This window comes from Arvicola amphibius, chromosome 2 (genome assembly GCF_903992535.2).
Source record: "Arvicola amphibius chromosome 2, mArvAmp1.2, whole genome shotgun sequence".
Lineage (NCBI taxonomy): Eukaryota > Metazoa > Chordata > Mammalia > Rodentia > Cricetidae > Arvicola > Arvicola amphibius.
This window is the reverse complement of record NC_052048.2, coordinates 23,514,818-23,541,201: the sequence shown is the minus strand read 5'-3', so window position 1 is coordinate 23,541,201 and position 26,384 is coordinate 23,514,818. Positions and strand designations below refer to the sequence as shown.

The 26,384-nt window shown below is 45.4% G+C and overlaps 1 protein-coding gene and 1 non-coding gene across 3 annotated transcripts in view; both read left to right on the top strand.

Annotated features, from left to right (window-relative positions):
• Ano2 (anoctamin 2) overlaps positions 1–26,384 on the top strand; it is a 330,046-nt gene that overhangs the window by 157,442 nt on the left and 146,220 nt on the right. The window contains exons 11-14 of one of the 2 annotated variants that reach the window (XM_038319711.1): positions 5,920–6,080; positions 10,782–10,864; positions 16,882–16,893; positions 17,116–17,223. In XM_038319711.1, coding sequence (XP_038175639.1) covers positions 5,920–6,080; positions 10,782–10,864; positions 16,882–16,893; positions 17,116–17,223 — 364 coding nt within the window. The remainder of the gene's footprint in view (positions 1–5,919; positions 6,081–10,781; positions 10,865–16,881; positions 16,894–17,115; positions 17,224–26,384) is intronic. The other variant, XM_038319710.1, reaches the window with a different exon arrangement.
• LOC119808532 lies at positions 20,468–20,572 on the top strand. The gene has a single exon (XR_005284466.1). It is a non-coding gene; the product is annotated as a U6 spliceosomal RNA (small nuclear RNA).

Sequence of the window (26,384 nt, the reverse complement as noted above, 5' to 3'; positions counted from 1 at the left end):
TAGGGTTCTTCATAGGCAGGAAGGACAAATGCCTACTGTGCTATGTTTGTGTGTAGTTAAGTGTTTGTATTTTCATCCTGGAATCACACACAACTTTAAATTGTAAATCACAGCGAGAAAGCTTGACATCAACAGACATCTGGTTGAAACTCTGGTGGTTGATTTTCAGAGGCAAGGGAAAGTGTTTGAAATCAGGTAAGAGGCCAATAATAGAAAAACTATTTCCTGTGGTTTTTGAATGAGGCCTGCTCTTCTTTCATTGTTTGTTTTTAGTGATGGTCATCAGGGTCAGGTGTCATACGAGGTGGATGCACCTGCCACTTAGCTGCATCCCCAATCCCAAAGACCGGCTCTTAGAATATAACTGTGTATCCATCAGAAATCCAGGCCGTAGGACCCCATGAAGCCACACATAACTGCTCCTACTCAACAGAGGGGATTTTCTCTAAATCCTGATAGGGAATCTGGACAAATCATACTCCTCAAGCTTTCTTAGCAATACTTGAGCGTGATTAAACACTTTTCCTGTTCTTGGTGTATTAGGGAGTCACATTAATTGCACAAATTCATGCATTTCATTGTGTCAGTTTCACACACACACACACACACACACACACACACACACACACACACATCCCTTGTAAGAGGACACCTAGACTCCTGAAATAATCACACAGAACTTATATTATTTAAATCACTGCTTGGCCAATCACTTAAGTGTTTTGCTAGCTAGCTTTTTTATCTTTGGTTAACCCATTTCTAATATTTTATATTTTACCATGAGGCTTGTAGCCTACTGGCAAGGTTCCAACTAGCAGGTTGCATCTTTCTCCTCTGATGGCTCCATGGTGTCTCACTGACTCTGCTTTCTTTCTCCCAGCATTCAGTTAAGTTTTCCCCGCCTAGCTCTATTCTGATAAGTCATTGGCCAAAACAGCTTCTTTATTCATTAACCAACAAAAGCAACACATATACAGGACTTCCCACATCACACACACACACAAGTCATGCTTTGACCATCCACTCATCCTATTCCCATCCTCTCTCCACCTGGTACCCTTCCTTCTCAACTGTCCTGCATTCAGGACACCTCTCTTCTTGTTTGTTTCTGAATACAAGTAATTGTGCCATACTTGCTTGTAGATGTCTGACTTCATTCTGAGGGACTGACATTTGTGTTTGCATTGATAGTTTTGCATTGTAATTGTTAGTGTTTGTTATTTGATTCATAGTCAGCATCCCAAGTGTAATGTGTCCTGGGTATGTTCTTGTCTGCTCCTGTCTATCTGGGATTCTATATATCTTGTGATTTTGTGTCCTCGCTTTCCTTAGATCTGGGAAATTTGTTGTGTTTTCATTGAATTGTTTTCCCTGTGTCTTTAGTTTTTATTTCAGCTCCTTATTCTGCACTAAGGCTTCTTAGATTTGGTCTCTTGATCAAATGCACACACACACACACACACACACACACACACACACGGTGTAGATGGACTATATGATAGTTTAGTTCTATTTGATTTTTTGTTTGTGTGTTATGAATACTTGTTCCTTTGTGTGTGTACATGTACTCGCAGTACATGTGTATGTGTGTGTGTGTATGTATGTGTATGTGTGTGTGTATGTGTAGGCTTGAGACTGAAGAGTTCAGAAGGAAGCACCAGATTTCCTAGAACTGGAGTTACTGGTTTTTAGCCAACCTAAACCTGAGCGCTGGGAACTGAGCTAGGGTCTTCTGGAAGGGCAGCAAGAACTCAGACCACTGAGACATCGCTTCAGCTCCCTGAGTTGATATCTTTGTTCCCCATATGTTTTCCTTTAGTTATTACTTTTTAAAATTCACTGTTGAATTTTTGGTTTTTGGAAACAGGCCTCAGTCTAGGCAATCTTAAACTCTTCATGTAGCAGAGAATGACTGAACTCCACGGCTTTGAACCTGCACTTGAATGGGAGAAAATGAAAGCACTGGGGGGACACCGGACAAAAATTACACTGAGTTCCATAATCCTTTGCGAGATACTCAGTGGCATAATTCCCTCCTCTCTGCTGCCATTTTGACTGTCCAGGTCATCTTCGCTTCCTTTTGTTGTTTATTTTGGCGTAGGGCTATTGACTTCAGTTCCTCAAAGAACCAGCTCTTTGTTTTGTTGAGCTCTTTGTGTTGTTCATTTACTCTGTTTCAACTCATTTCTGCTTCCATCCTCATCAATTGTTGCCTTCCAATAACTTGGGATTTGATTTGTTCCTTGGGATTTGAGTTTAGGACCTTGAGACTCATTATTATGCTAATATCTTAAGGTTTATCTGTTTTTATACCCTAGGCATGCATAGCTATAATCATCCTTCCAAATTTTGCTGCTGTAGTCTCTCAGATTCTTGGTTTCCTGGGTGGTTTTTTTATTTTCATTCGCTGATAGGAATTTTTTTCTAAGTTTTCTCTGATAATCACTTCAATGACCTAATAATTGCTCAAAAGTATATTTTTCTTTTTATTGATTTCACTGAGCTATATATTTTTCTGCCCTCCCTTCCCTTCCCCTTCTACCCTCTCACATGACTCCCACACTCCCAATTTACTCAGGAGAGCTTGTCTCTTTCTCCTTCCTATGTAGATCCATGTAGGTCTCTTAGGGTCCTCTCAAAAGTAGATTTTTCAATCTCCACGTGTTGTTACGATCTCCGAAGTTTCTCTTGCTGTTGATTATAGTTTTAATCTACTATCATCTGCTAAGAAAATACACTATATGGAGGATTGTTTCAGACATTGTTAATTCTGATATCAAGCTGGAATTCACTATGTTCCGATTCTGAACATTTTTTGTTTTCATAGTTGTACAGTCATAGAAACTTGCAAGGACTAGGGAATTTAGTGGCTTTTTATTCAGTTTCCCAGCATTCATGTCTGCTACAACTCTACTGCAGCTTCAAAGCCAGCAAAGGCACACAATCATGGGGGAAAGGTAGTTTCTTTTATTCCTCAGTGTTTGAGAGAAGAGAGTTGAGCAGTAATACTTCTCCATGGTCACACCTAGAGAATGTCGCTCCGGGGAGATCAGTCCCTTTTGCTCAGTACTTACATAGTGGGGAAGACTGAAACATTAAAAAAAAAACCAGCTGATTAATTTAAACCATATTGGGAAAGGAAGTGCTTTACTTCAACTCTGAGGCCTTCAGATCAGATGTTGTGTCTGGCTTTCCTGGAAACCCGCCTCCCTGTGCCTCCCAGCTTTGTGCTAGCTGCTCTTGTAGCCCCAATGGTGTTCATTCACCCACTCTTAAGAGCCTTATTTGCTTTAGAGTCTTCATTCAACTGGTCGGCAGGCCATTTGCGAACCTTCCTAGCTTTTCTAGAAGGAAATGATATATTGGAGAAATAACCATTCGATTTATAGCCACAATCACTTCTCACTAGAAATCTGGATGTGTTTTTATGAAGCTCGTGCATAAATCCGAACTGATTTCCATCTTGAGTGGGCTTCCTCATCTTTCAACTTGTCCACCAACAGCCCGTTTCACGATGCACAGTCCCTTTAATGCCGCTCCAGCATTCAGTTTCTCTAAAACTCTATTAAATTGCTTGTATCAAAAAAACCCCAACACATATCAAGCATTCTGACTTCAAATTCAAACAATTTGAGACGTATACACACTACTGCTTTGTACAAATAATTGAGAGATGCCTGCATTTCAATTTTTAAAAGTAGTTATTAACACAGTGCCTGCCATGTACTTAAAGTGCTTTGCTCTGCATTGGTTGATAATCTTTGTAATCTTTCTTCCCTGACCTTCTGGTATCTCTGATATTTAGTTAAAATTAGATTGAGTGAGACTGTATTTCCCTGGCATGGAAGTATGCAAAACAAAACAAGCAAAAGTCTCAGATGCACACAAGCAACAGTCTCAGATGCACATGCATGAAGGGCAGCGTGAGGGACCCTGCTCTTTGATGTGGCTGCAAAGCAAAGCTCTCCTCTTGAATTGACACAGACAAATTATTTTCTGTGTAAATCTAGTTTCTTCTCTGAAACTTGCAATACTTTCTAACTATGTGGTGATGGCTTGTGTGACTCAGAAGGTTGAAATTAGCTTTATTTTCTGGTTTCATAAGATTATAAAGTGGGACCAGCACTGGCTATATTGCTAAGCCATCAGCACTTAATAATTTTTCTGTGAGCAAGTTATGCCTATTGACCCTTGCCAATGGAGAGCTCAGCCGCGAGTGGATGGGAAATGCATTTTTCTCCTTAGAGACCTGGGCTTTCCACACTCTGACACAGAAGGCTTTTCCCTGCCGGGGACTTAACCCATTAAAGACAGAAGCTGGGGAGCTGAAGGGATGGCTCAGAGGTTAAGAGCACTGACTGCTCTTCCAGAGAACACAGGTTTCTCTGAGAATCACTTCAATGCCTAGCACCCACATGGCAGCTCACCACTGTCTATAATTCTAGATCCAAGTTGTCTGGCACTCTCACGCAAGCATACACATAGGTGAAACACCAATGCACATGAAATAAAAGGAAATAAATTACTTTTTGTAAAAAAAGACAGAAGCTGGGACTTTACAGAGAGTGACAGTCCCCACTAAGTCTCCCGCTCTCCAGCTGCCCTGTGAAGGGGAAGTTGACCCAGGCATCCTTGGCTCCCGGGTTCCTTGAAAGCCCTCACTTTACTCACAGGCTAAGGGAGCTTGTAGGGGAGGGCGGCCTCCCTCTAACAAACTGTGCTATCCAACAACTCCTACTGCCTCTTTCTGTAGTGGACACAGCTTTGGGGGGGCCTCTTTAGCATCGTGGCTCCAGCTGAGGGGTGAGAAAGGAGTGGGAGAGTCCTGAGCCCTCCACCCTTTCTCCCTGAACCCCATTCATCAGTGTTCATGAACAGAATACTACACACAAGAGCAATGAGTTCATTTTTCCTACCAGTATTGGGTAATGCGGGAATATTAAGGAAGTCATCCAGGGCTGGTAATTCTTTGATTCCTATTGGTAAGTGTACATATGAGCCTTAACTTACTGGATCCAGCATGACTTAATGAATTGTGAATGTATTCATTAGTCTATAAAACAGAAATATATTTATAATGGGTTAGCACACGGGCCATTAGAGTCACTTGGCGCATGCTTCCTTCTCTCACAGTATAAGAGAATGTAGTCTTTGGAAGGATTTACCTTCCTTTTTATTCTTCCTAATCCTGCTTCATGGTTGTCGTAATTCTTAGTAGGTTGAAGTTTTTAGTCTCCATCACACAAATGGCTTACAGGTGCTGATGGTAGAAAAGCTCTTCTTGCACAGTTCTGGGCATTCCCCCTCACCTGCTTCTCCCAGAGCAGAGGTTCTCAACCTCACGGTTGTGACCCCTTTGTGGGGTCACCTATCGGATATTTACATGACAATTCATAACAGTAGCAAAATCACAGCTGTGGAGTAGCCATGAGAGAGTCTATGGTTGGGCATCATCACAACAGGAAGGACTGTATTAGAGGCTCAGAACCACTGCCGTAGAGGCTGAAACCTGTGCTGGTCCTGCCATAACTATTGTGGTAGAGGCTAAAGTTTGTGCTGGTCCTGCCATACGCTCTTGTTTCTGCTTGGGACCGGGTCACACATGTGCGACCACACGTTTGTGAGGCAGCCCAGTAGGGCAAAAGAAAACCTCCCGTACTTGAAGAATGACTGAAATCCAACCTTAGTGTGGTGCTTTATCCACAGCGGGGCATGTCTCCCACCAACCATACAGATGCAGCACATCCTGAAGAGGCATCTCAGGCATCATTCAGTGCACATACCTCGGAGATGACCGTTAGCGTTCTGGGAAGTGTGTACGATGGAGAGCTACCCACCTCAGGAGATGGCTCATTCATTCTTTGTTAGCATTCGAGAAGAGTAAACACAGCCCTAACCCACCCACCCCTGTCTCTGCAGCAAAGAGATGTGTGACCACCAGAATGCCTTTACCATGTGCCCCCTGTGTGACAAGTCCTGCGACTACTGGAACCTCAGCTCAGCCTGTGGGACTGCGCGAGCCAGCCATCTGTTTGACAACCCCGCCACCGTCTTCTTCTCCATCTTCATGGCTCTGTGGGGTAAGTTGTCCTCACAGTGTCTGCTCCACAGACAGGTGCAGTGGCCAAGGCATGAAGGCCATCACCTTCGGTTTACTTACCTCCGTGTACTTTCTTCATACTCAGAGAAGTGTTTGAAGCACAACACCCTTTTCTCCTTTGGCAATATATGAGAAAAGAAACAGGAATATCCTTTATAGCTCACTGTGTTTTCTCTTAGAGGAGTAATGTTGACTCCACACTGGCCTCAGGTATGACTGACAAAGAACTTGAATATGTGCATGTTCTAAAACCCGCTCGCAACCCATAAGGTACCTGGCACAATTCCTTAGCCATATGAAGCCATGGAGACAGAACGCTGGTGTGCTGCCATGGTGGGGTACAAGGGGGTATTAAGATGGCCCCTGATTTTCAGGCTCCATGCTAGCTACTGTACCCCAAGAGTACAGACTGTGGAGGTTTTATTTCATGTAAAAGTGGTGCTCGTGATATTCTCACTGAAGGTATTTGTGAAAGAAAGAGTAAGCAGCTCCTTCATTTCCTTCCTGCAGTCTCTCTGGAGCACCACCATAGTTAACTCGCTCTGCACCATACTCATCTGAACACACACATACACGCGTGCACACACACTGTTCTCATAACACATGATGTTCTTACACACATGTTGTTCTTACAAGTGCACGCACACACACAGTGTTCTTACACGTGCAGTATTCTTACACATATGTGTGCACACATAAATGCACCTACATGTACATGCATGCATACACAGTGTTCTTACACACACATGCACACACACATGGTGTTCTTACATTCTTATATATGTACGTGCACACACACAGTGTTCCTGCACACACCACACACACTGTTCTTACACACACACACACACACACACACACACACACACACACACACACACACGGTATTCTTACAAACTGAGATGCCCTCCCCATGGTAACTGAACAATTCTGAATGACATAACCGGGCACATTTAACAAGAGCCCAAGTCAACGTGTTTCAGTCCGTGTCATTACCACCTGGTTTATACTCACTGGTGAAAGTGCAGGGCCTCCCCTGCCTACTGGTTGAACATTCAGTAAAACCACAGTCCTGCTGCCAAGCCCATTTGATTTGTCCCCATGTCTGCAAATGTTGGAGGGCCTGTCACAGAGGACCCCGAGTCATGGGTTCCTGAAAGATAAAGAAAGAAGGAGGAGGAGGAGGACAATGAGAAGGCAGAGAGAGAGGAGGAGGAGGAGAAAGAGGAGGAGGAGTGGTTGTCCAGGGAAGCGGATCACAGGTTTCTAGCATCTCCAGTGGGAATCTCTTCTTGGTCAAGACAAAGCTTATCTGGGAAGATTCTGCCTTGCTAGGTCTCCACCAGACGCCTCCAGAGGGAGCTCGAGTTTTTAGTCTCAGGGGACGCCCAGCAGTACCTGGCAGCCCTTCAAGATAGTAGCACACAGGAAGAGATGGGACCTGTGGCTTGTCAGTCAGCAGAGCAAAGTGAAGGGCAGCGGTCCTGGGCAGCCACAGGTGCCAGTGTCTCCCAGCAAGCACAGCATGTGTAACTACCCTGAGATCCCCTCCAGCCAAGTTGGAACCCAGACTGTGGACTCCACTTTGGATTTAGTACAAAGCAAGTTCCAATTCATTTGTCCTGTTGATACTGCCAGCATGGAGTAGCCATCACTTTAAAACCCGGGCCCATGGTCTCCCAAGAACTTTCCCGAGATTCACCGCTCCCGGCAGCAAAGTGAGGTTTTCAGCTCCTTTTCAATCTCAAGCCCCAACCACTGCCCATGGTCTGCACTCAATAGCTTTGGTAAACAGTCTCAATAATTGACTACTGCCCCCATCCCTGGAAAGTACATAGAGGTGGGACTGTATCTTGGTTTAGGGCAGGGCTTTTTTTTTTTAATTTTTATAGCAGCCTTGTTGTGTTTTATGTGATTATGTATTTGGGTGTAGCAGCCAAAAGCCCTAGGCATGATTGCCTACAAATTACAATTAAAAATTACAGTAATGCCTCTCATTACCATGATTATTATGATTAGTGGTGCAGTGTCGGGTGGCCCAGGCTTGCCAGGAACAGGCTGGAAGGAAGCAGTTCTGAGCAGCAAGAGAGAGAGAGTCAGGTCAGATGACAGCGAGGTGAGGGTTTGAAGATGCCTGTATCATGAAGACGTGACTCTGCAGATCCCAGCCTGTCAGGATATCTGCCCAGACTCCTGCAGATGTAGCCTTAGTCTGTAGCAAGAGATGAAGTTCTATCCACAGGAACAAAGAGCTGGGGCTCACAGCTCTGAATAGAGACAGAGAAAGCTCTGATCAGGCTTTGACAGACTTCAAAACGTCTTGGTTCTGTTCCTTGTCAGTTCTGGGTCCCAAAGCCAGTGATTGTAGACCTGGCTTGGCCCACAGTTATTAAATACTCCCTGAAGTCAACGCTCTTAGCCAAGGCGGTGCCTGGGTTGCTTTGGGCTTGGTGCTTGAGCTGTGTCCTCACCTACAGTCTGGGTGAAATAATACTCCCTGTAGTATTCCTGCGAAGAAGGGCGAGACTATGTGGAAAGCAGATAGCTTAGTCCCCAGCATCGATGTTGTGCCTGGGAAGTGAGCCGAGTGTGATAGCACCCTTCCTTTTCCCTCACCCACACGACACCTCTGCTCATTGCTCCCTGGCTTCTCTTCTGCATGCTCACAGCCTGCCTTCCCTTCCCTTTTCCATGGAGAGACAAGTTGATCAGCACTCCTAGTCCTGCCCTGTGTCTGTCCTCTTCATATAGAAAGGGTGACAGGACAGTGTCCCCAGGGCAATACCAGTCTCAGGAGGTAAGATTCACTCACAGGAACAAAAGCTTCAAGTTCAAGGGAGAAGACTATAGATCATGGGTAGCGCAAGTCAGTATAGGGTAGCTTTGAGTATATTCAGCTAGCACAGGATTCTGCTCGCTCCTGGGATGGGCCTGAGTTAAACACAGGTAGTCGGGATCTCAGCGAGAGTTTTCAGTCCTGTTATGGCACCATAGTTTCAAATGGCCTCCAGAAGTCCAGCATGGTGTGCAGTGAGGGCCACTTGGCTGGCATCATGGACAGTCCAAAACTCGAGGGATGATTCTGGGAAGTGTCGTATCCCTTCCTTTCCAGATGCCATCACCATGATGAAAATAGGATTCTGGAGGCAGAGTGATGTGGACGGGGTCAGGATGGGATGACGGAGGAACCTGGAGGTGGGAGATGGGGATAATTTACACAGTTGTAGATGGAGGGGAGCGTAAAATGAGCAGAGCAGCAATGCAGGCATGAGGCATGTTGGCAAATGATGGAAAAGTCCAGAGAGAATGTCTACGTCAGATACACAAGTCTTAGGAGCCAGAGAGAGCTGAGAGCTTAAAGACCCATGAATTCAGTCAGGGGAATTCATTTTCCCTCTGCCTATCCCATTTTCACGGCCAGAATCCATCATTAGAATTCAACTTCGATGCACTCTCTAGCAGCCAGCATTCCTGTATGGATGCTTACAGTATTTTTTTTGCCAGTGTTGTGCCAAAGCAGTGTTGTGCCAAAGGCGATGGTTGCTTTGTGCCTTGTATGACAAACAGAAAATCCAACTAACCTAGACTACAATGCCTAAAGTGTTCTGTTCACTGCTGATGCTCTAGCATGGATTGGTTATTTCTGGAAAATTAGAAGTTGACCAGTGCTTGCTCAAAACACAAGAGAGTTATTGTAATAAAGCAGGAGAGAGGCATATGTAAGGGGGTGGGGAGAAGCGAGAGTAATGGCTAAGCTTCAGGCAGAGACAATCTGCACAGGCAAGATGAGGTGTAGTAAAGAGACTACGGAGCCCTGTGTAAGTCAGCTTCCCATTCAACCTCAAGGGCAGGGCATTTGTTTGCCCTGTGGTTTCTGAGGTTTGATCCCATAGTTGGCTGGCTCCATCTGTCATGGGAGTAGATCGTCATCTCAAGGTGACCATAAAGCAAGGAGAAAGAGGAGGGGGAGGGATATGGGGATAAAATATTGTCCCTATGAGTATACCCCAGGGATCCATTTCCTCCAATGAGATCCCATCTCAAGTTTCTATCAGCTTTCAATAGATCTTAACATCATGACTCTATCAATGGACTAACTCATTGATGAGCTCTGAGTCCCTATGATCCAATCACCTCCTTAAAGCCCACCAATGGGCAACCAAGTCTTTAGCATGTAGCTTTAGGGTGATAGTTTAGATTCAAACTATAATTCTGCTTTGGTTTTATTTTCCTTATCCTCCAAAATTTCTCTCATTTCTTGGCATCAGTGTCCTTTTTCTCCAGAATCTAGAAGTGAGGAAAAGTTCATGTGTCCTTTAAATACAAGTCATATGTGGTGTAATAATGTTACCATCAATAAACAACCACACATCCAAAATGGCCACTTAGTACTATGTTACTCAATGATCTTTTAACTGTCTACATAGGTAAATGTGATGACAAAATCACTAGTTGATACATAAATGGTTCCCCTTCGTAAGTGGCAGGTGGCCGTGTATCTGTAGGCACCCAGGGATGTGGAGTGTTTTGAGTAGCTCCGGGTGGAAAGTCACAGGGCTCAATGCTATAATGAGAGTTCTTGAATTGGAATTCTGTCCGTGTGTGTCCCACCTGCACTGGTAAGCCCAAAGACTACCCAGAATCCACTCTTCATAAATAATTAAATGCTTTCCTTCTTTTTAAGCTACCATGTTTCTGGAAAACTGGAAGAGACTACAGATGCGGCTGGGCTACTTCTGGGACCTGACTGGGATAGAAGAGGAAGAAGTGAGTCCCCTGCACACTGCCCTGGGTCCTTGCTTTTCTTTGATCCTAGAAATAGACGCTCTGAAGCAGAGAGTTTCTGAAAGTTTTCTGTCTCATCCGCTGTCGCTAGCTGGGGTTCTCAGGGTTTGTTGGCTATGCCATGGTTTATCAGCACTAAGGCAGATTCAGATGTTTCCTTTCGGGGTTCAGATTCTTCCTTTGAGTTGTTAAGGTGTATGGTTTGGAGACAAGAAGAGAGCCAAGTAGCCTCCTTTGGAAGAAGAGATGGCACAAGATTCACAACGAAGTGGCCATAAGTAACCTTGAGACCAAGAAACCAGAGGGAAATGAATCATTGGTTTAGGGCTGGGACATACCAGAATGCCTGTGAGCCTATAGAACACCAATGTGGGGAGGCATGGGAGGTACAGGTGAAGACTGCTGGGGTGATTGGCAAAGACAACTCCATTAGGCCACTTTGATAGGATTCAGTAGACTGTGAATTGAGAGAATGAGTCAAGGGAAAAGGGTAGATTCTTTCAGAGCCCAATTCAGGGCAGGGAGGAGAGGTAGGTGATGTTTAAGGTATGTAAGAAAAAAAAGTAAGCCTTCCTTTTCAGCTCCTTTGAGAATTAGTGCATTAGCCATGGCTCTGATAAGCTGAGAAAAAAATCATAACCCTTATAATTTATCAGGGTTACTAACACTGGATGTTGCTCATGGGCTAAAAGTGGGCATCAGATAGGAACTCTGGTACTGTGGGTGCTTTGGGTGACTGTTGTAGAAGGCTGCTCATTTGTTCCTGGCGATCTAGACTCAGAATAACTACACAGAAACTGTACTAATTAAATCATTGCTTGGTCTGTTAGCTCTAGCTTTTTATTGGCTAGCTCTTACATATTAAATGAACCCATTTCTATTATTTTATATTTTATCATGAGGCTTGTGGCCTATTGGCAAGGTTTCTGCTGGCAGCTCACATCTTTCTCCTCTGGTGGCGACATGGCATCTCCCTGACTCCACCTTTTTTTCTCCCAGCATTCAGTTTAGTTCCCCTCCCCCAGCCTAGCTCTACTCTGCCCTATCACAGGCCAAAGCAGTGATCTAATTCATTAACCAATAAAAGCAACACGTATACAGAAAGACTTCCCACACCAGATGACAGTGAGGGACTGTATCTGGAAAGTCCGGGGACCATTCCACCGTCTGAGTACTAACATGCAAGGCAAGTCACACTTGTTAGGGTGGCTGCTAGAGAGGAATTCTTCTCCTCACTGTCCTATGGTGACTGTTAGGCTGTTCCTGTGTTCTTATTCTATGGCCCGGATACTATGAGAGAACGTGAGTGAAATTTCCAATTTAGTCTTGTTTTTAAGCCCGTGTTGCCCCCATGTCTGTAGTATGCTATCATTTCATATTGTTAATGCTATCATTAGTCAACATGCCTTTGAACAGATGGCCTGAGCAGTGGCAGACACTGTATGGCAGCTCATGGGATGGAATCTACCCATCCAGGGCACAGTTAGCTAAGTTCTCTAATGGGAGAGGTATACTAATGTAGCCTTTCCTTGCCTGAAATGGGCTGAGGTGATGCCTTAGTACTTAAGGGCATTGCCTGCTCTTCCTGAGGATTCCCATCATCTATATGGTGGCTCACAGCCATCAGTGATCCTAGTTCTAGGGGACCTGAAGCTTTCTTCTGGCCTCCATGGGTGCCAAGCATGGAAGTGGTACATAGAGGTACACACAGGCAAAACAACCATACACATACATACACTTACAGTAAAAAGAAACTTTAAAATAACAAAGGTTTCCAATAGGTTGTATCCTATCCTACTGCGTTCCATGAGCTGATATAAGTTAATGAACCCACCTTATTCCAATCTTCCCTGCTAAGCCCCACATATGGAACCAGTACTATCATTAGCCCTGCAGCAATGATAGACTGTGTGTTATGGGTTGTGTCCTATAGAGTCAAATTAGCTGGGAGATAGGCAGTAAAGACTATCAAAGCAACTATATTTCTTAGAGATAATGACTGACATGGTGTTCTCCACAGAAAGAACTATAGAAGTTAGCTTGACTCTGGGTGATCTAGCTGGAACATATTGATTCTATTAGTCCTACTTGATGTTAAAGCAGAGATAGGGAATAGGAAAGGGAGGAAAGAAAGGGGGATGAAGGGAAATGTGGCTGGGTGTTGGGAGGTAGGTGTAGGCACCTCTTACATTCCTAATGCCACAAACTGAAATGTCTCCAAAGGCAGGGGAAAGAGACACCCTTCCACACAAGCCTATGAGAGCCAGAAAGAAGCTGGTTCTCTGTTAGAGAGGACATGCAAACACGTTCCCACCCAGAAAAGCCTCGGTGATGACTCAGTGTCCTTGAATCCAGGAAGGAGTGGGATTAGAATCCACTTGCTGTTCTATGGCTGAGTCTTCTGTTCTGATTAACGCAATGAGCCAGGGCAACTTTCGGAGATGGGCGGGAGTGAGGAACTTCGTGACAGTTTGAGTGGTACCCGGGCAAGGGTGGGTTTGCCTGTGGTGTAGGGAAACGTTCCTGGTGGGGTTTCTGCGTGGGGTTGGGTCTGTGCCTCACACACGTGCTGGTTGGGGCCAGTGTGAGAGGTGGGAAGTCAGGCTCAGCTTTGTCTTCAACACATTCTTGTTTTGGTCTCAGATTGGAGTGGACCCAAATTTCCATTTTGTTTTGAACACAGACCTTAATCATGGACTGTTTTCCAAGTTTAAGTGTAGAATATGGATCTTAGTCCCTGAGCCCCCAAAGGGCCGTATAAAGAAAAACCAGGAGTTCAAAAGTTTGCTGAATTTTAATGGACAAAAGGGGGAATAAGGGACACCCCCAAGAAGGAATCAACAATCTGACCCCGATTTGGGAAGCTAGGGGTGTATAGCAGTAATAGCAAGGTGCCTTGTATCTGATGACCGGAGGAGCCAAGGAGGGACAAAGGAACCAGTACCATCTGGTGGCATTGATTGTTGTCTGTGTCTCCTGGGAAGGAGTGGAGGACAGTTAGACAAGGCGTGTGTGACTGGCATAGGAATCCCAGGGTTTATATAAGTCATTGTGTATTGAGGTGTATTTAACTGACATTTCAGTGAGTGACAGAAGGGATGGGGTGAGTTGAGGGTTGGGAAGAGGGAGGGAAGTATCCTAGAAGGCCAGGAATCTTTTCGCCAGGATCAGGGATTTTTTTCAACATGCTTTTCTCCCCTGTGGTCTTCTCCAGCAAACACGCACCTTCTCGGGGGGCAGGATGGAGCTGGTGCACACACAGGCCACAGCCCACTGGCCTTCGGTGCCTCCTACATGGGGTGTTCTTATTCTGTAGGAGTGGAATGAGCAGGCCGCTGCAAGTGTAGCTTATAAACTGATTACAAATAGACAAAGGACGGAGCTTGCTTTCTTATGAGGGTTGGGAGGTAGAGGAGCCACCAATCTCTAGGGTCAGCCTATAGGACCACTGCAGGTCTTTATGGACTGTCTGAGGAATGCCTCTGCGTCCGGTGTCCTGTCCTTCTGTCCTGACTGACCTCAGATCATCCAAATCTGTCTTGAAGCTTTCCTTTGGGCTAGCTCCTGAGGAGGCTTCCAGAAGGAAACAGCTTCTGGAGAGATTGTGGATTCGTGGAATCTCACATCAGATCAGCCATCTATGGAGTTTATGCTTAAGGACAATTATGCCCATCTTCTTGGGGCTGAATGTGGACTAGATTTTGCTCTGCCTATGAGCTTTTGAGGGAGTTGTAGTGTGGAGCTGTGGGCCGCGTTCCCGCTGCCCCACTCCCGGCCACCAGCTAGCTTATGCCCCAAAATAACAAGACACAAACTATATTCATTTAAATACTGCCTGGCCCATTAGTTTCAGCCTCTTACTCACATCTTGACTAACCCATTTCTAATAATCTGTAGCACCACGAAGTGGTGTCTTACGGGGAAAGATTCAGCATGTCTGACCTGGTGGCTGGCTTCATTGCGTTTGGCTCACTGAGGAGAGTCATGATGACTGTCCCAGGGAGGAGAGGTGGGGCAATTGTCTGAGCCATCTACCTCACTTCCTTTTTCCTGTTCTGTCTACTCTACCTATCTAAATCTTGCCCTAGCAAAAGCCAAGGCAGTTTGTTTATTAGCCAATGAGAATCCTCCATCAGGGAGTTTGTAGTCTCATCACGTGGGCTTGACTGCAAATAGGAAGGAATATCCTTGTTTGATCTGCCTCAGACAACTGGGTTCTGTGGGTCAAAAGGCCAGGCTTCTTCTAAATGGACAAATGAGGTTGAACTTGGGTGAGGTGGGCACAGCTACAACCATTGTGAATCTAGAGATGGGTTGGAATCACACTGTTGGTCATCAAGGGAGAGCCCAGGAATCTCCTTTAGACCCTTTATAGGAGCCACGAGGAGAAAAGCTCCCGGGGCTCGGCAAGGTTTAGAACACACATGCTGGCACTTGATTGGTGGTGTGGCCACAGCTTTTAATTATGAACTTTCGTTAGAATAATGAAGAAGCAAATCGAAGGACTGTCAGCGGCCAGGGTGGAAAACTTCAGCCCGCATTTCCTAAGCTATTCCAGCAGGATCCCGATTATTACAGCCAGAAGTTGTTCTGCGGGAAATGGGGAGCCGAAGAATATCGGAGGAGTGTCTTTAGTGGAGTGCTAGTCTCTAGAACCTTCAGTATGCTCACTGAGAGTCTCAGAGGATGATTTCTTGGGAAATGTTATCCCTGAAGTCTTTTTTCAGCTGCAGCCCTTTTGGAGTGCACCTTAGGGAATGCTGCGCTGGGGAATGGAGGACGGTGGAGGGCGAACTGATATGCATTTCAGCTGCACTTAGAGATATCTGTGTATGCTGCATGGCGCCAGTCACCACGTGAAACAGAAAAGCATTCTGCGTGGCGCCAGTCACCATGAGAAACATAAAAGAAAACAGCACAGACAATCAGTCCTTTGGAAGGGAACAAGGCTCTCACACGAGCACAGCCAGAGAAGAAGGACAGCGTGTGTGTGGCTACCCTGTGCCTACAGTGCGTGGTGGAAGCTATGTAACTCTAGGCAATTGGAGAAGAACTTGGCTGGTGGATACATCACTGTAGTTAGAGAAAGGCTCCTGGAAGGGGTGGGTCCGGTGTGCCTGGAAGACTGTGTGATGGCGGAGGGTCGGCAAATGTACTTAAATGTTATCACCCACCACAGCATGGTCTTTTCCTTAAGCAGTGGTAGTCAGCTGTCTAGAAAGTTGGCCTCTAGTGTCTCTGGCCTACGGGTGGAATAAAGAAATGTGTGCTGTTGGAACAGCAAAACCTGCTGCCACCTGAATCTGTGCTTAGGGGTCTGATGCCCCATTCCACGAATTGGAAGAATGTCTCCAGAAGTTTTTCCCATTTGGAAGTCTCCTCGGGAGTTGGGCTTGGAAAATGAACGGGAGCATGTAATCCTCACACCTCAAGAGTTCATCTTGGAGCTAGCCACTGTGGGAAGGCCTGTCAAAAGAGGCCTGTTGCTCACAGCTAAGTCCCCTTGAAAGCGAGCCCAGTGTCGGTAGTGGTGTGATTTGACCGTGCTCCTCTTGACTTGTTGGGAGCTCTTTCCCATGCCCGGTGACTGACAGTCCAGTTTGGATTGGCAGAAGAGCCTAACGATGTCTCTTGTGTGTTCGTATTGCTGCTGTGTGCCCTAGTCAGTTGCTCACCTATGTGGTGTAGTTGGGTCCAGGCAATGAGTTTTAAGATCCCCCATGACAACCTTGACTTTGATGATTATTGGTTACCATTTTAGCCGGAAGAATCATGAGAGAAGTGTTGTTGCTTCCCCCAAACTCCCAGCTGTAGGGCATAACTCTTTCCAACAGGGATTGGGCTCCTTATAAGCGAACTTGAGGCAGGAGGACAGTAGCGGGTGGGTCAGAGCAATTCCCCTCTCTTTGCTGTTTGCTCTACAAAGCACATAGCTTCTCCTTATCAGCTGCCTGGTTAACATCTTCTCTCTCCTTTCTCAACACCGGTGTCAACCCCAGGAACGTTCCAAGGTTTGGTTCTCAGTGTGACAATAAGTGTTGTGTGTCTCGTTTCTCCCTGCAACACTGTGTTCTTGGTATAGAGTCCTCGTAATTGTGTCACGTGGCAAACCATGTCGATAGTGTCCATTCCTAAACCCGGTTTGATAGACTTGTAGTGTCCGGTTCTGATCCGCAGGCCAAGGTCAATCTCCTTCCTGTTTACTAACTCTGTTTACTGACTCTTTGGTGTAGGAACACTCCCGGCCTGAGTATGAAACCAAAGTCCGAGAGAAACTGTTAAAGGAGAGCGGCAAGTCGGAGGTCCAGAAATTGGATGGGAATTCGCCTGAGGATGACGAGGTGAGAGGCTGTGCTCATAGCTCTTTCTGGTCTTTGTTGGAGCCGGTTGTTGTGCTATTTGGGGACCCAGTGCTGGGACCCTGGCTGTGGAAAGGGGGTGACTGTGGACAGGATGCAGTGAGAGCTTGATGTCTGCCATCGTCCTAGGGCTGGAGTCCCTGGGGAACAGGTTGTCATGGCAATTAGGTCCATTGAGGTCCTTGTGGAACTCCGTGGACAAAATGGGAGGGCGCACTGGAGAAGACAGAACCCATCTTGAGACTGTTTCCTGTGGACAGAATTACCTAAGTACCTGTTACCATAGCAAGTCCGACACTGACCCCCACCTGGATCCTCGTGCCCCACTGGTCACTGTCCTAAGTGCTCTTTAATCTCATTTGTTCTCGTGAGAAATCTACGAAGCTGATAAAAAGATGTGTAAAGGAGAGCTCACGAAGGAAAGATATGCAGAGTGTGTCACTGGCTGGAAGTCACAACAGCCAATAAAGTTAGCCATGGCAGGAGTCCTAACCATCATGACACAGCGGCCTCAGAATGAACGCACCGGGGAAGTCAAAGGATAAAGCAGAAAACGGTTCTTAGGGCTCACAGAGGCAAAGGCATGGCTGGATTTGCTTGAGTTATGCATGCTATGTCCCGTGGAGTTCATTCTTCAGGGTGGGCCACAAGGAGGAACGTGATGTCCTCTAGGTTGAAGGAATTGTTGCCATTTGTAAATACTCACGGTGCGTGTGTCTGTGGCCCTCCTTGGCAGGACCTGCCTCTGGGTGCAGCCCTGATTTTAATCAGGATTGTGTGTTTACGTCTTTCCTAAATCCGATTTCTGAAAAAAAAAAAAAAAAAAAAAAAAAAAAAAACCCAAGAGTGAAAATCTGTTGTTTTTCAATGTGTCTTTTCTTCATCCTGGATATGAATTCAAATTTTATTATATTTTACATTCTTTAAGTTGCAGCCATTCATGTTAACATGCAAATTTATGCAAATACCAAAACAGAAGAATGTGGTGTTTTTGAGCCCAGAATACTAGCATTTTTTTTAAAAGAGAAAATAAGACTTAAATAGAAGGGGTGGGGGGGGGGTCTGTGGTTTTTTTGTTTTTTCCCCTCTAGACTAAGTCCAAGAATGTCAATTAGTCTGAGAAATAGTGAATCTGGTCTTAGAAAAGGCTATCATCTCTGCTACCTTTATCACAAGGTGTATATTCTGTGTTCTGCCAGTTTCAGCAACCCCATGCAACTTTCTCCAGCCTAGAACAATATACATCGGATAACTTTATAGCAAACACGCATAGCTTTTATGGACCAGTGACTCACTTAATTTTTTAAAATAATATTTTATTATTTTCGGTTACAAATGTGTGTGTCTCTGCATGAGTGCAGGTGCCCACAGAGACCAGAGATGTCTGGTCCTCCCAGAACTGGCAGTAGAGGTGGCTGTGGCCGGCCTGCTGTGGGTTTGGGGAGTCAAGTTTGGTTTCTCTGGAAGAACAGGAAGTGCTCTTAACCATGAAGCCATCTCTCCAGCCCCATTCATTTAATTTTAATTCTGTAAACGGGAACGCCAATGAGCTGGAATTCTGTACGGCGAGGCTGTGGTTCTCATATAAATATTGCTTGAATATATGTGCATGATAGGTCAAATAACTTTCGGGAACTATGAATAATTAAGAAACATCTGAATGCATTATGAATGATGCATATGTTTATATTGTAGCGTTCAGCATCTCTTTTCACTGCCCTGTTGAGAATGCAAAGCTCAGAACATCTAATGGGCAGTGGGAGGAAATGAGTTTCCCAGTGAACAGCCTGAGATAAACGCCGCCTGCGTTTGATTGTCAGGGTCCTTCTCGTGTTCTTCCGATTCTGGTAATATTGCAAGTGCTTCTTCCTGCTCTATAAATCAGAGCGCTGATGGGTGATGTGACAGCGAACATGATGTTGCATTGAGATCTGGTGGACAGGAGGCTTCTCTTTGCTGGAGGAAGAGGTGTGGTCAGTACCCACTGCAGAGCAGGCCTTGGGCCATTAAGAAGTGTGAGACCGCCATGAAAGGCACCTGCTCTAGGGAGCAGCCTGGAACGAAGAATCCAGTCTAGCTAGGCTTGGATGCACTGCGTTCACCCCGGTGGTCCACTAGGGTACCTCTTCACTGTTACCCCAAGGCTCCATCTTCTCTCCATCCCAACCATCCTATTGAGTAATAAAAGCATTTACCTCTATTGAGGCTCAGATCAACGCAGGACACTCCCTAAGACCACACAGCTCTTTGTGGGGGGAGCCAGTCCTTGGTTCTGCGTAACTTCAGAGAACCATCACTTCTTTTTCCTTTAAAAAAATTTTTGAACGTGCCACGTACGTTTAGAATTGAGGCTTAGTTCTCATACTTTAGGAATCATCCAGGTTTGAGGTGGGTATAGTGACACAGGCGGCATTGGGGGGGGCAGAGGCGGGAGGATTAGGATCTGGAGGTCACCTTCCTTCGGTACTTATGGAGTTTGAGGTCGCCCTGAGCTGTATGAGACCTAGTCTCAAAATGCCCCAAAGCGACACACAGCCCAAAGCTCACCCATATAGGTCAGTAGTTCTCAGAACCCTCATGGATTTCTGCAGCTGCTCTGCAAAATCTATGCTCAGAGCAGTTTTATCATTCTGAGAAATCCTGCACCCAGCTGGGGATGTAGCCCAGAGGCGAAGTGTCTTTCTAAAATCACAACTTCCGGGGTTCACTCCCCCGCCCTGCAAAGCAACATAACACAGTACAAAACAAAACAAAACTCAAATGAAACTTTAAAAAATATTCCTCTACCCAGTTGCCAAGCTATGGAAAACAACTTAATGTTTCTTCGGTGTCTGGGATCTGCTCTTCCGGAGTTTCGTGTAAACAGGTTCACTTCATATGTGGTGTTTCACTTCTCACCTGGGAAAGTGGGCCCATGTCATAGTTTATATCAGTAGCTCACTGATTTTTATTTAACTATCTGTTTATATTTTCACATGTGTTCCCACGCACGCACGCACGCACACATGCGTATGTGTGTGTCCAACAATAGGATTACTGGGTCTTATGTTCACCTCTGATAAGTAGTCATGCCATTTGCACATCAGGCACTTGCCACACTAGTTCTATATCAGATAATATAACTTATAAACATGTATTTTTATTGATGATACCATTTAAACCACAAGTTCTCTGTGTTTCCTTTGTCAGTTGTACTCTTGAGTCATGTGTGAGAAACTATTGCATAGTCCTTGCTTCTAAACACATAAACTGAAGTTGGAACAATACAGAGAAGATTACCATGGCACTGTAAAAGGGTGGCATGCAAATTCATGGAGCGTTCCACATTAAAAAGATAAAGTACTGCCTAGCTCATTGTCATGAAGAATTTTATACTTCTAACCCTTATATTTAGTTTATGAAAACCTTAGCTAATTTTTGTATATGATGCAGAAAATCCAAATGAAGTTCTTGCATGTGGATACTCTGTTGTCTGTAAAAGAAGTATTTTACCTATTGAATTATTTTTATGTTCTCCTAAAAATTAATCTACTCTAAGTGAATGAATTTATATCCAGACAGCTCTTTTCCATTGGTCTACATGGTATTGGATAAAAATGTGAGAATAGAATTGTCTTGTGTTTGATCTTAGAAGAAAAAAAATCATCTTTCATCATTATGTTGTTGGCTATAGCCATTGGTTAAAAAAACAATATATTACTTACCCAACAGCAATGAACATCAATCATGATGGCACTCCTTAGAAATGACTGTTCTGCACTGTAGTAAGATGGTAACTATGTATGCTTGGAGAGGAGGGCCAGCATGGTGAAGCCCAGAGGTAAGCACACTGCAGGGCAGAAGCTGGACTTCCCACTGCATGTCCATTACGCAGGGCAGACCCTTCATGGAGGTCTCTTCTGCCCCCTTTGTCTCATGGAGAGAAAGGGCATTAGAGCCTCTGCCCTTCTGCGAGTCAGCAATGGTCTTTGCTGATAGTGCCTTGCCGACGTTGGTCATCAGCCCATCCTTAGAAACTGTACTGTCCCTTGTGTAACTTTTGTAGCATTAATTTGGCTAGTCTTACAGGGGCTCTCAGTAACTTTTAAGGATCTTGACATCAAAGAAATGGTAATAATGATGATGTAAGTAACGTTTGTAGACTGTTCAATATGTTCAAGACTTTACGGTAATATTCCACTTCAGTTTCAAACCCTATTGGTCCCCAATTCTGAGATGAGAAAACTGAGATTCCGTAAGGGCAGTTACTTGGTCAATCTAACCTATATGCAGTAAAACCACAGTGTTCTCTTAACTTGAAGCCCCATGGTCTTCCCTTAGCAGATCTTTACACACCTCTAAAGCGTCATGCTTGGTGCTTCTCTAATTGAAAAGTGGGGAAGACTATAGTTCTCTGGAAACCTGGTAAGAGACAGTGTGCTCCCTGGGTCCGAGCAGAGTGAATAGTGGGTAGAAGCAGTGGGTAGAATTTGCTCAGTATTCAGCAAGAGGATCAGCAGACAGTAAAGGGAACTCAAGAAGATAAACACATCTGTCTTCTGTGTTAGGAATATGATGGAGTCTGGAACTATTAATAAGAGAATTGGTTGGGTTTGTTCCCTAACCAGATAGAATCTTTATCTAGAATACCGTGTCCTAAAGTCACTCATTGCTAGCATCATCTCTCCCTCTGTTCATAGAAGATGGCAGAGCTACTTACATCGAAGCAAGATGCTAGATATGGAGGGGAAGACTAAGAAGCTGGACTAGGTTTTGCTTATCAACCCTCTGAGAGTTCATCCAAGCCTTTGTAATTCTAGCCTCTGCATGCTTTTCTTCCATAAACTTTGCATTATATAATACAGCCCCAAAGCAAAGCTCACTCTACACAGAGCAGTGGAAAGGACCACAAGACAAGGAACTATTACAAAGGTGTTAGAAGCGATGCTGAGGCAAATAGGGACCACTGAGGCAAGGAGAGATTAGCAGCAGTGGGGAGTAGCTATGACTCAGCTCTGGAAGGACGAAAGGGTGGTGATGCCATCAGAACCTGGAGTCATGACCAACCGATGGGAACTGGAACCCTGTAAGGAGAGCAGCCCCTCCAGAGTCACAGTCTAGAGCAGATGGAGCACTGGAGAGATACCTCGAATCCCTCAAGACTCCACTCTTCAGTTTTCCACCAGTACCTCCCCCTCCCACTAGCTCAGTCTAACCCAAGGTCAGTCAATAAGTCATTCTGAGGTGTACGGTTTTTAGAAATCAGTACCCTGCATCAGGGAGCAGAGGCAGGAGGTGGGTCACAGAGAGCGGATCTGAGAGCAACTCATAGAGAGCTGGCATGAAAGTCCAATCAACACACTGGTCTGATTCTAAGCTCTGTTAGCCTCAAACCCCACACACCATGGGCCCTGGCTTGGGTGAAAAGGTGAAAGATCATTGGAAACTAGAGAGTCAAACATTTGGGGACAACACGAGAATGCTCAGCACTGATGTTATGAATGGATTAACAGAGAGTCACTTATTCAAACCATCCCTAAGTCACCGGGCTGTTAAGAATATTTGTGTAAGTCCAAGTCCAAGTCCAAGGTCCTCCCAACTCGCCCCAGGTCCAGGAAGGTGATCGACCAAGCTGAGAAGGCTCCCACAAAGCCCGTCCATGCAGAAGAATCAGAGCCCAGCGCCAATGTCCTTTGCTTCTCAGTCAGCCCCCGCCCTCACGTTCCTGACTTTCTCCCTCATGTTCTCGCTCCTTCTGCTCCTCATCAGGACCTTGGGAGCTCAGCATAGAGTGGGGAACCCTGATGGCTCCTTGGCCTTGAGAGGGAGGGTGGGGAGGTATGGGTGGAGGGAAGGGGAGGGAAGGGGGAGAAGGAGGGGAGGGAAGGGGGAGGAGGAGCGGAGGGAGGGGGTAGGAGGAGGGAAGGAGATGGAAATTTTTAAATATAAAAAAAAATAAACCATGAGAAAAAAAAAGAATATTTGTGTAAGTGATGGAGAGAGAAAGGAGGAGAGAAAGAGGGGGGGTGCAGGGGGTAGGACTTTAAAACAAAATTCCATTTAACTAGTTCTTGGGAGTTACCTAATGGAACTTGTTGTCACCCAAATATTTACTCAATGCGGATGCAGGTCTCATCCCCCGCGCCCTGCCTGGCGCTGTCTGTGATGTCCTAAGCCATGAATGTTTTATGGGGAACACTGAAACTAAGGGAGCCTGGGCCAGGAGGAGGCGTGTGGATAGATGGGTGCTAATTTACTATTCTATGAACCACCCCTGGGGACAGTTATTTCTAAAGAAAGCTCATCAAAACTTAAGGCCTTGAAACATTTACGACGGATGCCTCTGGCAGGTCCGACAAACAAACATGTGGAATAAATTATGCAGAAGTGTACAGCCTTCTGACAAGGCTGGGGCAACAGTGGCCGGAAGCTGAGTGACTGTCAGAGCGTGGCACAGGGGAGCAGGGTGGAGGGCCCTGTCTGAGTCTCTCTCTGTGAGCCAAGGTGGGAATGCATCCAGGTTTCCATGCAGACTTTTGGTAGATTACTAGAATGTTCTATAGCTCAAAGTTCCCCTAAGCTCTCTTCGGAAAACACTTAATAACTAGGTGAGGGTCAAAAATGGAGTAAGTTTTTAAGTCTCTTCTTGGGGACTAAGGAGTTTTCTTGTGGGCAGAGACATATCAGCACACACAGAGAGAGACTTGGTTCACCAAAGATTTCTGTAGAGGAGAAGGAATTTGAGGCTGGATCTTCTTTGAGATCTTTCGTTTGCACCCAAGCTTAATATCTTTGCTCATCTATCTGATCTGAGTATCTTGTGGGTATTTTTCAGCATTGAGGGAATTCTGAGCCATCATTCTCATCTATATGGGCTTATGTACATGGGTGCTTAACTTGAAGAGCACTCGAGATAGGATGGGTACCCGTGTTTTTCAGACTCATCCTTGAGCTCAGTGGATAAACTCTGAGGTCTTGTCACCCTACGGCAATTATCCCTATCTCTTTTTTTTTTTTGGTTTTTTTTTTTTTTCGAGACAGGGTTTCTCTGCAGCTTTAGAGCCTGTCCTGGAGCTAGCTCTTGTAGACCAGGCTGGTCTCGAACTCACAGAGATCCGCCTGCCTCTGCCTCCCGAGTGCTGGGATTAAAGGCGTGCGCCACCACCGCCCGGCTCCCTATCTCTTGAGATTCTTTACAGTTGATGAGGAGGACAAGGGAGCAGTGTCAGTGTCAGGCTGACATGGAGCTTATACGAAATAACTGTAATAAAAGGCTGCCTCTTGGCAATTTTATATACGGCTGTTTCTGTTCCTATTCATTTTTAACTGACTGACTTTGGCCCTGACTCTTCTTTCTCCTACCTTGTATTCCACAACTCTCCTCTGTCATCTCTCAAGAAGTATGGCTTCCATTTCTCACCTCTGGGACCATCTCCACGGAGAATTTCTAGCCAAAAGAAATGACTGAACACACACACACACACACACACACACACACACACAAGAAATAGTTGGAACAAAGGAAACAAACGAGAAACGAGGGTGGTCAGTCATGTTTGGTTACAGGATGTGTGTGTCTTCCTGGGGGTAATAAAGGATCTGAACGTGGGATTGAATTCTTCACCCCTTTCACTAGTTGGTGGGTTCCAGTTACAAGACTCCACCTAGTAAAAAGAATGCTGGGAAGTGTAGTCTTCGACTGGGAGCCTGCAAGCCATAGAGACTAGCCACTAAAGGGACACTCGGTATATGCTTCGGGATGAAATAGTCAGGAGAACGGAATATGGGCCAGGTAGGTGGTGAGACAGTTTCCGTTTTGAAAAGGCAACAGGTGATTCTGACATCCCCTCTTGAGAATGTCTGCAGTAGGAAATGAGAGGAGGAAGGAAGGATCTGGAAAAGGAGCTTGCTGTTATAGATCAGCGAGTGAGGAGAGCACTCACCCGTGATGTCCCCACAGTTCCTGGCTGGCTCCTTCAGGAAGCGTGTCCCTCTCCCTGAAGTTTGGGGCTGACCCTTTCTGCTCAGGGTTCAATACAATTTTACAAGTTGCTATAGGTAAAGCTTTATTTTTATTAACAAATTTTTCTTTGGCAATTTCCTACATGCTTATAATGTATTTTAGTTACCCCCCAGGACCCTTCCCACCTCTGTCAATTGTGCAGCACGGGTCTCTGCATTCACCTCCGTTCACGGCAGAGACTTCTCTCAATTTAAGAGCAGTCTTTCTCTGTGAGTATAAACATAGCTATTTAGAAGGTGATTTGATTCTATGTACATCAATAAGTTGCCACGGTAGGTTCCTTCTCTGGTGGCCCAAAGCTCTTCCAGTCAGGAGAGTTTTGCTAGGTTTACAGTAGCATTGGTTGAACCAGTGGGCACACCTTGTCTGGTCAGTGGGTTTTGTAGTTCAGAGAGTTCACAGCTGGACAAGAAACTTGATGCCTTCCTCCCCCAGCTGTCTGAAGAGTACCATGTGGCACTCTGCAATCTAGGCAGCTAGGGGTAGCTGCCAGCTTAGCTTCAGTTTGATTTCTCTATGTCTTACTTTTATAGCGTGTGGTGTGTTCAGCAGTAGGGTCTTATCAACTGGTGCTGATGGTGGAAAGGCGAGAGCCTGGAGTGTTGTGTGAAACTCTGGGTGGGACTTATCAACAATTCATATGGAAGCATCCCTTCCCTGTCGCTGAGGTTTTGTTTAGGGACTCGTTACTTCTAGTGTTAGCACTATTTGGCCTTATGGGGTCTTTGCCTCCAAACTCTTTTTGATGTGTGTGTTTGTGTGTGTGTGTGTGTGTGTGTGTGTGTAACTGGGTTGGTTTCCAGGTGGCTTTTCCATAGCTTCTTTATTTTGATTGCCTCTCCCCTGCCCTCCTCATTCATCTCCCCATTCCCTACTCCCTTTCCTGTTTGAACTTTTCCTCAACCAGCATCCCCTCCCTACCACTCCATCCTAGTTTTACCTATGTGATATCCCCTTTCCTTAAAGGAATCTCCCCACTGCCACTCTCTAGTTTCTTGGCTTCCATAGATTATCCAAGTTAAACACCCGAATCTAAAGAGTCAAGACTAGGATCTATATGTGTGAGAGAACAAGCAAGTGGCATTTGTCTTCATGGGTCTAGGCTAACAGGCTCGGTGTAATTTCATTCAGTTCCACCCAT